The 13,192-nt window shown below is 36.0% G+C and overlaps 1 protein-coding gene across 1 annotated transcript; it reads left to right on the forward strand.

Moving 5' to 3' along the window:
* Positions 1-9,715: 9,715 nt before the first annotated feature.
* LOC111789095 (probable WRKY transcription factor 23) lies at positions 9,716-11,578 on the forward strand. Its single transcript, XM_023669740.1, has 3 exons — positions 9,716-10,258; positions 11,024-11,256; positions 11,337-11,578. The coding sequence occupies exons 1-3, from the start codon at positions 9,795-9,797 to the stop codon at positions 11,537-11,539; spliced, it is 900 nt and encodes a 299-aa protein (XP_023525508.1). The 5' UTR covers positions 9,716-9,794; the 3' UTR covers positions 11,540-11,578.
* The last annotated feature ends 1,614 nt before the right edge of the window (positions 11,579-13,192 follow it).

Raw genomic sequence — 13,192 nt, forward strand, 5'->3', positions numbered from 1 at the left:
TATATTACTTTTTATTCTTACAGATGAAACCCAAGCTCCACTAAAAACTAAAGCGCACATTCGAAAGTGCTTCAAAAGGTGTCAGCAGGTGTGTGGAGCCGGAGCCTGCCATGTTCGCCCGTTGGACCGAGTGTTCGCCCACTTCAGAGTCTTCGCCTTTAGATAACAAAAAACGGTGTCCGCTCCTTAGGTTGCCAAAGTACGACAAGAGTTTTGGCTTTCGGCTGTGTTAGTCGCATAGGGCGATCAGACCAGGCCGAGTCATAAAGGCTTTGATGACTCAAGGTTTATATTAGGGAAAGGAGAATGAGGGGAAGAGGGGGTTGCCCTCGGCCCGATCATCCTATTCGCTCCAAGAAACAGACATGGTTTTGTAGTCAAAGCAACTTCGTCACTTTCGTGTACTCCGCGGCTATCGGCGGACTGACTCTATTGCCCGGAGTCGAAACAAGTGTGTACATGAATTGTGGATTATAGGAGTCAAGATAGATTCGAATCTTGATTTTGACTCCTTATATCATGCACGGTTCAAATCAATCAAACCCAACTCATAATTTAGCCAACTTTAAGAAATTTAAACTCGAATCCATTTAGTACTTCGAAAAAGGATCGTCCAATGCCGAGACAGACAAACAACAACGTTGTTACTAACAAAATCCCTCCTTTTTACACATGTTCCATGTTTATGGGAAGGAAGAAGATTAGAAAATGTCATTCAAAAAATAAATGTCTTCTTGTAATTTCTTTATTTATTGCATTTCCATGGTAAAATTTAATTGATTTTTTTATTAAGAAAAAAAGAAATGGAATAGGAAACTTAAATAAATTTGACAAATTTAAATTCTAAATTTGTCTGAATTGAGGATAGAATATACAATAAACATCATCGAGTAAACGAGTTCATGTTTTACGTGCTTAGCAGATACTTAGGTTGGATGTATAGTCTTTTCGATTAGGAAGTAATTTTACTACGTAATAGATTTTTAAACTTTTTAATAAAAATTTTAATTTTAAAAATATATAATAAATTATTTAATGATTAATAAATATTTAACCACCTTTGTATTAAAACAAATATATTTAATTGAAAAAAAGTAGTTTTTATTAAAATTTAAAATATAGTTGAGGTTTATGACCTACCAATAGAAATTAAACACGTGTTGATTTAATTAATAAGATGAGATTAATTAATGGTAGGATGGAAGGCTTGCATGTGCCTTGGCCGTCATGTCGTATTTGTTTGTTTTGCCAACTATATAATTAAAACGATGGAAGCCCAGTCGTCGTCATATAATGGCAACGGATCTTCTATATATATATATTTCTTAACACGTTCTTTACTTTAGAACCACTTGATCATCTAAATATATTGATTCTTTTTTAAAAAAATTATTTATGGCTTAACGGTCCAAACTCATGGTTATGCAGGTATTACGTAACGTCGTCAATCTTACGGCTTTTAAAATACGTCTACTAGGGAGAGGTTTTCGCACCCATATAAGAAGTGTTTCGTTCTCCTCTTTAACCAATGTGAGATCTCACAATCCACCTCTCTTGAGGCTCGACGTCCTTGGCACACCACCTGTATCTGGCTCTGATACCATTTGTAACAACCCAAACCTTCGTTCCCTCTCCAACGATTGTGAAATTTCACAATCCACCTATCTAGGGGTTTAACGTCCTGTCTCACAGTTTGGCTTTGATACCATTTGTAACAGTGAAAGCCCACCGCTAGAATATATTATCTATTTTGGCCCGTTACGTATGGTCATCAGCCTCACAGTTTTAGAACGCATCTATTAGGGAGAGATTTCCACACTCTTACGAGGAATGTTTTGTTCCCCTCTCCAACAAATGTGGGATCTCACATGTCACTCATGATTCAGACTAATGCAGATCTCATCAAACCATCCAAAAAGACGATCAGGGTCGTATTCTATTCTTTCTATTATGCGCATAAATGAAGTGATTCGCTAACAAAATATGAACGTTAGGTTAAATCTGAAACCGACTATACAGATGTTTATGTCGTATTAAGGTAAACCCATTCATCTCCAACCAAATTATCAAATAATATTCAACAATAGATAGACACAAAACATTATTGTTTCCAAACAATCCTTACACAAAAGCATGTAGTTGAAGATCATGATCCAAAATGTCTACTAAATGTTGGCACATTCAAGGACAAGCAACCATCAAACGTCCAAGAGAAATTCAACTCCACCCCTTTACTTAAATCAACAGGTTCCCTTAATGGAAGCAAGGCCTCAATAGCTGAACCACCTAGAGTAGCTATCAATTCCCATAGACATGAATATATTTGTAAGAACACCCATGTTTTGTATGAGCTGGATGGAAGAAAAAACGAAGCAAAACTCCAAGATTGTGATTAAAAATAATGTTCATTGAATTTGGAAAGGCATGGGGGGGAAGAAGGAATCATCCAGCTTGCGTTTGATAACACATGCTTCATTTCTAGGGTTCTAGATTGGGTATAAAACAATCATGTGGCTGCATCACCTCCTAACATGCTCTACCAATTTTATGCAAAAGCTTTAAAAGCTTTAAGCTTTAAATCCAATTTTTAGGTTATAAAAACCCCATTTTTGTTGTTTTGAATTAGAGATCGAGCTATGCAAGAAAAGGGGTCGTCGAGATCGAGGTCGAAGAAGAGGGTTTGTTGTAAGAGGATCAAGAGGCTAAGGAAGATGATACCAAAGGGTGAATCTTTGGAGTTGAATGGGCTTTTTAGAGAGACGGCTGATTATATTGTGTGGTTGCAAATGAAGGTGAAGATGATGCAAGCTTTGGTTCATGTGTTGAATGGGTCTATCAATGATTGATATTGATATTGATATCGATCCATTTTATCTGTATATATTGATCTAGTTTCTTCTCTTCTTTGTGTTGGGTTCTTCTTGTTTTGAATGTGTTCAAATCAAATGGGAAGATTTTCTTCCACTTATGGTAAATAAACCAATATTTATCGATTATGTCTCAGACCATCGATAATATTTTGTTTTTGTTTTTGAAACATGTCTAAAGGTTCAAATTTTTATTAGGAAAGATGTAAACAATGACACATGAGTAAAGAAATGGTACTTGAATGAATCAAGACTATATCCGATTGAGAGCGTTCCTAAGGATAGAACGTAAGAGCCAAAGTCCACTGTTAACAAATATTGTCCATTTTGGCCCGTTACGTATCGCTGTTAGCCTTACGATTTTCAAACGTGTCTGCTAGAAAAATGTTTCCACACCCTGATAAGGAATGGATAGAACGTAAGAGCCAAAATCCACTGTTAACAAATATTGTCCACTTTGGCCCGTTACATATCGTTGTTAGCCTCACGATTTTCAAACGTGTCTGCTAGGAAAATGTTTCCACATCCTGATAAGGAATGGATAGAACGTAACAGCCAAAGTCCACTGTTAACAAATATTGTCTACTTTGGCCCGTTACATATCGCTGTTAGCCTCACGATTTTCAAACATGTCTGCTAGAAAAATGTTTCAACACCCTGATAAGGAATGGATAGAACGTAACAGCCAAAATCCACTGTTAACAAATATTATCTACTTTGGCCCGTTACGTATCACTGTCAGCCTTACGATTTTCAAACGTGTCTGCTAGAAAAATGTTTCCACACCCTGATAAGGAATGGATAGAACGTAACAGCCAAAGTCCACTGTTAACAAATATTGTCTACTTTGGCCCGTTACATATCGCTGTTAGCCTCACGATTTTCAAACATGTCTGCTAGAAAAATGTTTCAACACCCTGATAAGGAATGGATAGAACGTAACAGCCAAAATCCACTGTTAACAAATATTATCTACTTTGGCCCGTTACGTATCACTGTCAGCCTTACGATTTTCAAACGTGTCTGCTAGAAAAATGTTTCCACACCCTGATAAGGAATGAATAGAACGTAACAGCCAAAGTCCACTGTTAACAAATATTGTCTACTTTGGCCCGTTACATATCGCTGTTAGCCTCACGATTTTCAAACGTGTCTGTTAGGAAAATGTTTCCACACCGTAATAAGAAATGCTTCATTTCCCTCTCCAAATGATGTGGGATCTCACGTAAAATAACTAAGAAATGTTTAAATGAAATGAACGTTACTGTCTATACCAACAAGGTCACCTTCCTTTTTTATGGCTCAATCATAGGATATGGGCATTTTCGTCCGAATTTAATTTAAAAAACTCATTTTGATAATGGGCCACTTAGAAGCCTCATGGGCTTAGTGGGCCGCAACTTTTGAGCATTACCAGATCCAAACACCTATAAATTGGTTCGTGGTGGCCCAAACCAACAATACCTTATACCTAACCATAACCTAACCATGGTTAACCAAGTAAAATATATTTTTTTTTAATTTTTATATATTTTAAAGTGGAGGAACAAAATAAAATAAAATAAATATAAAATTGTACGTAGAAAAATAAAATAAAAATAAAAATAACACGTTTGAATCATTTAATTTTTGGTACCTAGTTTGGCATTAAAAGTTGATATGACAAGAAAAGCATATAATTTTAGGCTATACTTATCTATCTTATTCTTATCTTATGTCTTTTTCGATTTCATTTAAACGTGTTACATGAGGAATCTTCTTACGTTAGTGATGCTTATGATTTTATTAACGACTAAAAATTAAATTTAACATTAATAAATTATAAATTTAATAGTCGTTGTTGATGTGCAAGAACGTAATTGACTTACACGTGTTTCAACTATAAATTTGTTCATTTGGGAGATGTTTGCAACACAGTGTGTGATTCCACATCGATTGGAGAGAGAAACGAGTGTTAGTGAGGACGTTGGGCTCCGAATGGAGAGTGGATTGTGAGATCCCATATCGGTTGGAGAGGAGAACGAAACATTCTTTATAAAGGTGTGGAAATCTCTTCCTAACAGACGCGTTTTAAAAATCTTTAGGGAAAACCCGAAAGGGAAAAACTCAAAGATTGTAATATCTGCTAGCAGTGGGGTTTGACTGTTACAACATGTTCCAATGCCTAAGCTAGAACGCGGAGAAGAAGAATGGAACAAGCTTTTAGAAAAAGAGAGCTCGGTTTAGACTTATCTCACTTCAGAGTTGTAACTATTAGAATTTTCATTTCCTTTTCGAGCCCTTTTTTGAATCATTTCCGACTCGAGGAAGGGAAAAATTAGGTCGATTTCTTGGCCGCTCGAGCTTAGGTGTGGTCAATTAATTAATGGGATTAAAAAAAATAATAATAATAAGAGAATAAATAAATAGAAGGAATTGGATGACACATGATGTCGGCAGGATTGATCCTATGTGTACGTAAAATTTGGGATCTTTGTCTCAATCTCATTGACTCTCCTTTAAATTTTATATGTAATCACAAACATATTGACTTCCTCCCATGTGCTTTCAAAACCCTTTCTTCATTAATTAATTAATCAATCAATCAATTAATTAACAAACACAAAGGGTTTGAATCAATGTCAAACTTCTAGAACCACTTTACTATTAAAGAACAATGGTTCGTTCTCATTTTCAATCGACGTGAGATCTCACAATCCACCTCTTGAGGGCCTAGCGTCCTCGCTAGCATATCGCTCGGTGTCTGGCTCTGATATCATTTGTAACAGCCCAAGTCCACCGCTAGCAAACATTGTCCACTTTGGCCCATTATGCATCGCCGTCAGTCTCACGGTTTAAAAATGTGTCTGCTTGAAAGTGGTTTCCACACCCTTTAAGCAATGTTTCATTCCTCTCTCTAACTGATGTGGGATCTCACAATCCATCCCCTTTGGGGTCTAGTGTCCTTGCTAGCATACCACTCAGTGTCTGGCCCTGATACCATTTGTAACAATCCAAGTCCATCGCTAGTAAATATTGTCCGCTTTGGCCCATTACGTATCGTCGTCAGCCTCACAATTTAAAAATGTGTTGGCTAGAGAACGGTTTCCACACCCTTATAAGCAATGTTTCATTCCCTTCTCCAATTGATGTGGAATCTCACAATCCACTCCTTTTGGGGTCCAGCGTCCTCGCTAGCATACCATTCAGTATCTAGCCTTGATACCATTTGTAACAACCCAAGTCAATCGCTAGGAAATATTGTTCGCTTTGGCTCATTACGCATCGGCGTCAGTCTCACGTTTTAAAAATGCGTATGCTAGAGAGTGGTTTCCACACCCTTATAAGCAATACTTCATTTCACTCTCCAACAGATGTGGGATCTCACAATCCACCCCATTTGGGGTCCAGCGTCCTCGCTAGCATACCACTCGGTGTCTGGCCCTGATACCATTTGTAACAGCCCAAGTCCACCGTTAGTAAATATTGTCCGCTTTGGCCCATTACGTATCGCCGTCAGCCTCACGGTTTAAAAATGCGTCGATTAGAGAAAGGTTTCCACACCCTTATATGTAATGATTCGTTTTCCTCTCCAACCGATGTGGAATCTCACATGTAAACCCTAATACGGTCAGCTAACATAACTAACCAAATAAAAGCTAGAACTAATCGTCAGGTGGATAGAAAACCCGTGATATATTCAAAATCATGAGAATCGGGAAAATTTACGATCAACTTGAAATAAAATTTAAAACCTAGGTACATAAACGTTAATAAAGATGAAAATATTATCAATAATTAAGGATGTTGTTGTTTATTAATTGTAAAGAGATTGTGTTATCATCCCAATAAAGTTGATTAGAGAAGATTAAAGTAATGGTTAGGTGGTGGGGTTTCATAATTATGAAATTAGAAGTGCATGGCAATTCCATAGCTTATGACCCGCCAATAATGGTGGATTCTTAACGTGATAAACATTTCCCATCACTTTCTCTTTCATTACCAACAAAAACATGTTAAATTAATCACTTCTAGACACACAAACTAGCATGTTTTTGAGGTGGCCGACATGCGTCGATCGAGGTTGATACACGTTTAAACAGATTGATTTGGTCTGACTTGACCTCTCACATCGGTTGAAGAGAGGAACGAAATATTCTTTATAAGAGTGTTGAAACATATCACTATCAGATGTGTTTTAAAACCGTGAGACTAACGGCGATACGTAACGGACTAAAACGGACAATATCGACTAACAGTATTTTCAAGTTCATACATATCTCTATCAGATGTGTTTTAAAACCGTGAGACTAACGACGATACGTAACGGGCTAAAACGGACAATATCGACTAGCAGCATTTGCAGGTTGATTGGGTTGATCCTGGTAGATGAACAGGATGAACAGGACTCTCCACAATGGTATAATAGCAGTATTTTCAGGTTAATTGGGTTGATCCTGTTAGATGAGCAGGATGAACAGGACTCTCCACAATGGTATGATAGCGGTGATTGGGTTGATCCTGTTAGATGAACAGGATGAACAAGACTCTCCACAATGGTATGATAGCAGTATTTTCAGGTTGATTGGGTTGATCCTGTTAGATGAACATGACTCTCTCCACAATGGTATAATATTGTCCACTTTGAGCATGCTCTCACCGATGTGGGACTTTCATCCAACACCTCCCCTCGAACAAACTACACCTCCCCTTAATCGAGGCTCGACTCATAGCTCTAATACCATGTTAGATGAACACGACTCTCCACAATGGTATGATATTGTCCATTTTGAGCATAACCTCTAATGGTTTTGCTTTGGGTTTCCCCAAAAACGCCTCAAACCGATGGAAATAGTATTCTTTGATTATAAACTCATGATCATTCCCTAAATTAACCGACGTGAAACTTTCATCCACCAACAGATCCAACCAAAAAAGATTCTACCCGCGAATCGAACCGAACCTAAATTTCTCAACTTTCTCGAAAATCAACACAATTCAAATCAAAAAATACTCCCAAACGTAACCCGAAACAATATGTGTCAAATAGTTAGATATAATCAAACACGTTATCTTAAATAATTAACAATAGCTTTCCACTAATATGATTTGATTCATATTATAATGTTTTAAAAGATTGCGAAATCTTCATTTTTATTATCAATAATGTTTATTATATGGTCTCAATATCCATCGAGGGCGTGTCACACAAGCCAACCTTAATTATTTAATATTCCCCTAACACCTTGCCTAATCTCTACCCATACACATTTTGGTCTTATATCAACCTCAAATATTATATCATTAATCATATTATATGTAAATTCACGAGGCGACAAAACAAAGCCACGTCGTAATTATATATTATATTTTTATTTAACTTTCTAGAACGAACGAGTTTGACGAGCCATGTCAAATAGCAAACATATACCAACAAAATCTTTTCTTGGACATCGCAGTTTTTCTCAACACGACGATCACCGTACAGTATCACGATTATAATAATTACTTTGATAAACTAAACTACGTTTAGATTGACGATCAAATTCAGATAGATTAGGTACAAAATTCCCGTGCATCCATTTTGAATCATTAGTTTTGCACATTAATTGAGCGATCGAAAAATAAGATGCACCTTATTGATATAGATAATAACCGTTAATTCTCGTAAGCATTTCTTAACCACTAACCAGCATATTTTCGGGATAACTGTATAAGCATATATAAATAGTTTGATCCAATCCGCGTTCCCGATCAGTCAAATTGGGAATATATTCTGTACATTACCCTAAATTGTGTTCATGCATTATGTTGAGCTATATACCCAACTTTTCATCAAATCAGGCTTAAAAACATTATCTTTTAATTTTTCATATGTCACGTATGTGTAAATTATGTCATATTAATGTCTACGAATATATTCATATTGATCTAATTTTTTTTATTATATAGTTTGTACATATAATTAATTATTTGTATTCTATACGTCAAATTTTACTATTTTACTACGAATAATATTATTCATTAATTTTTTAGGATTACTTTTAACAGCTGGTTAAATTTAATTTTAAAGCTAAATAATAATTATAAAAAAAAATAACGTAATCATATATTCTCTTTGTGGATTGCTTTTTAAGTGTGAACACAATTTGAAACGAAAGAAAAATAGGGTTTAAAAAAGAAATGAATTAAAGGAAAAGAAAAGGAAAAATTAGAAAAAAGAGGCATATTTATTTATTTATTTATCTGATGCACGTGCGAGGTTTTTACGATCCACTTTCAGCTGCTAGGATCGCACGAGTAAGAAGTACGATAAAAACGTGTTCACATTTCGAATCTCGGGTAGTAGCTGGTCAAGTAATTCATATTTACTTTTGACCCGATCCAGATCCAAAATTCTTTCTTTATTTTAAATTATAACTTTTTTTATCATATTGAAATTTTAATTAAAATAATTTAAACTAAAAAAAAAGTTAAATTACAAGTTTTGTTTATTAAATTATTAAAATTTAAAATTTTAAAAACATGTACAATAATTCTTTATAAATTTTAAATACTCAGTTGAATTTCATAGTTTTGTATTATAAATCTAAAAGAATTTCATAATTTAAAATAATGTTAATTTTGTGTTTAAAAAAATTATAAATTTTTTTATACACAAAGTTAAAAAAAATTTAAAATTATTACTCATTTTAAAGTTGAGTTAATTAAAAAATTAAAATAGATTTTTTAAGTAGTTAAAAATTATTTTATGTATTAATATAAATTTTTAATTTTAATTTTAATTTTATATTCCGTACATAAATAAATATTTAAAAAAAAATTGAGAGTTAAATTTATAGGTGTGATTCGAAGAGATTACAAACAACAGTCACTTTCTGTCTGATTTCAAGTTTTTAGAGAGAGAAGAAAAAATCCAACAAGCAAACCGCCGCAGAAGCATCGGACATGGAGAAGAAGAAGGAAGAGATTATGAACTCCGGCGGCGGCAGCGGCGGCGGAGGCGGCGGCGGTGGTGGGTATTTGCCATTTTCCGACAGTATGACAGGCGGCAGTTTATTTGATTTTTGTGATGGTGAAAAATTGTCTGTTGGGTTCATGGAGCTGCTTGGTGTTAAAAATGGTGAATTTAAGGATTATTGTTCGGAGGTTGTGAACCCTCCGGACACCCCTAATTCCTCCTCCATCTCCTCCCCCTCTACCGACGCTGCCGATCACGACGCTGACGGTGAAAATCCTCAACAACAACATAAGCCATGTAATAATCCTTTGAAGGTGAAGAGGAGGAAGCAAAAGAGAGAGAAGGGACAAAGATTTGCTTTCATGACGAAGAGTGAGGTCGATCATCTCGAAGATGGGTATCGTTGGAGGAAGTACGGCCAAAAAGCTGTCAAAAACAGCCCTTTTCCTAGGTATCTATTTTACTCGCCTCGATTCATTGTGTTAATTGTGAGATTACACGTCAATTGTGGAGGAGAACGAACCATTCCTTCTTTATAAGGGTGTGAAAACCTCTTCCTAAAAACTTTGAGGGTAAGCTCGAAACGGAAAGTCCAAATAGGATAATATCTGCTAGTGGTGGGTTTGGACTGTTACAAATAGTTTTAGAGCTAGACACCGAGTGGATGTGCCAACGAGAAGACTGAGTCTCGAAAGCGGTGGACTCGAGGCGGTGTGCCAGCAAGGACGCTGGGCCCCGAGGGGTGGATTGTGTGATCCCACATCGATGAGAGAGGAGAACGAAACATTTTTTATAAAGGGTGTGGATACTTTTCCCTACTAGACGAGTTTTAAAAATCTTGAGGAAACCCGAAATAGAAGGATGGACACGAGGCGGTGTGTCAGTAAGGACACTGGCCCGAAGGGGGTGGATTGTGAGATCACACATTATTGGGGAGGAGAACGAAATTTTCTTTATAAGGGTGTGGAAACCTCTCCCTAGTAGACGTATTTTAAAAATCTTGAGAGGAAACCTGAAATGAAAGGGTGGATATGAGGCGGTGTGCTAATAAGGACGCTGGGCCTTGAAGCGGGTGGATTGTGAGATCCCACATTGATGGAGAGGAGAACGAAACATTCTTTATAAGTGTGTGGAAACTTCTTGAACAATATGTATTAGCTATGGGCTTACGTTGTTACTTTAATAATAATAATTTTCTGGTGCTCTTTCTTTTTAGGAGCTATTATCGATGCACCAATGCATCTTGTAACGTAAAGAAGAGAGTTGAACGATCTTTTGTTGATCCAACCGTCGTGGTCACCACGTACGAAGGCCAACACACTCACCCAAGTCCGATTCTCACTCGGTCCGCCTTAGCGATCGCCACTCCACCTCCGCCCTCCATGTTGGGAGGAGGGTGTGTCGGTGTTGCACCCATACCATGGCTCAAAGCTAGCAACGACACTCATGGTTAGTTCGCTTCCTTCTATGATCTCGATTCACGAAATTCAAAATAATTTCTAATACTTTCATTATTTCAAACATTTCAGCAATATCTCATCAATACATACAAAACTCGACCTTCTACCCTCCCCAACATTCAACCGTCGATTACAACCGCAGCCTCATCGGAGCAGCGAACATGGCCGGATTGCTTCAGGACAAAAGATTGTGCAACCCAAATCCTGCTTTTCTTGCCGACCATGGGCTGCTTCAAGATGTTGTTCCTCCTCATATGCTGAAACAGGAGTAAAAAAAAAATAAACTTTACAATAAGTTTAGACATATATATTATATATATATATATAAATATATATTAGCCTAAGTTTAAAAATACAGATTTTAGTTTTATTTTTATTAGCCCACAACTGACCATTAATGATAATGAAGTTAAATTTTAGTTAAATTTGATCGATACGCTCGAAGAAAGTTCGAATTTTTATTGATAAAACTTCAAAAATAGTTTGATCTCGATCTTTATAGAAACCCCATTAGGGTTTTCTTCTACAAATCATGATTGAACTGTGTTATTAATCGTACGGTTCTTTTTTTCTTAGATTAACAACACGGAGAGGTAAATATGTATCTTGTCATTTTGATGTATGTTTTAATGATGTCTGGTTGGAGTAAAAGTTTAAATTTTTAACTTTTTGTTCACGGGTATGTATATCTACTTCGTGTAACACGCTAAAGTTTAAATATGCGTTAGAAATCTAAGAAAGAAATGATTTTTTTTTTTTTTTTGAAAAATATGAAAAGGGGTTGGGAATTAATGGATAATGAATACATCAAATGGATTGATATAGGGTTGTCAATATTAATGCCTTAGTTTACAAGCATTGCAACATCCTGTTTTTTTGTGGGTTTGGTTCATTGAATGATGGGGACATGAGAATATGCAACAATAATGGAGTTTCACACGGGTTTGGATCAACGTCAACCGTCGATATTTAAACAGGGTATGATCGAGCTCGTAAAATGGTTTACTATAAACTTTGTTTGTATTTGGACTTTGTTAGGACTTGAGGGTTTATAGGTCGGGTGTGAGAGAGCGGGTGTATAGAGAATGACACGAACATCTAGCTTTTTTGTCTTCTCTATTATCGTTTGGTTCCCGAAAGGTGAAGAGGTCGAGATTAGGTACATTTCCATGCATGAAATGGGAATATTCTTTTTACTTTTATATCAATAATCCATAAAATTAGCCTGAAATGGAGGGGCCGAAAGAAAGTTCAAAAGTCACCTACCACATCCNTTTTTTTTTTTTTTTTTTTTTTTTTTTTTTTTTTTGGGAAGGGATCCTTGATTATGACTTCAAGGTTCGTTCTTATGTTTAAAATATTCGATTGTGTATTTAAATTCTTTTTTACGGATAGAAATTATAATATATTGTCGATAAATGATGTGTTATGAAGTAAGAACCGTAGAGGAATTAGATTTTAAAGAAGATATCATACAAAGATGTAACCTGATATGACCGTATAGATATTGTTGTCAAACTAGACCGGTAGAGAAACCCATCAAAACAAGTGCAATATTCTTTGTTTTGTTAAAAAATATTATATTACAGATAAGAAATTCGAGTCTTTATTTTGAATAATGTTGACGTGAGATTACACATCGATTGGAGAGAGAAATGAAACATTTCTTGTTCTTAGCAGATACGTTTTAAAATCCTTGAGAGGAAGCCTAGCAGTGAATTTGGACTGTTACAAATGGTATTAAAGCTAGACACGGCAAAATGTGTTAGTGAGAAAGATGGGCTTCCAAGGGGTGAATTGCGAGATCCCATGTCAGTTTGAGAGGGAGCGAAACATTACTTACAAGGGTGTGAAAATCTCTCCCTAATAGACCGTCTTAAAAACCTTGAGGGCAAAGTCAGAAGAGAAAGTCCAAAGGGGACAGT

Source organism: Cucurbita pepo, chromosome LG02 (genome assembly GCF_002806865.2).
Source record: "Cucurbita pepo subsp. pepo cultivar mu-cu-16 chromosome LG02, ASM280686v2, whole genome shotgun sequence".
Lineage (NCBI taxonomy): Eukaryota > Viridiplantae > Streptophyta > Magnoliopsida > Cucurbitales > Cucurbitaceae > Cucurbita > Cucurbita pepo.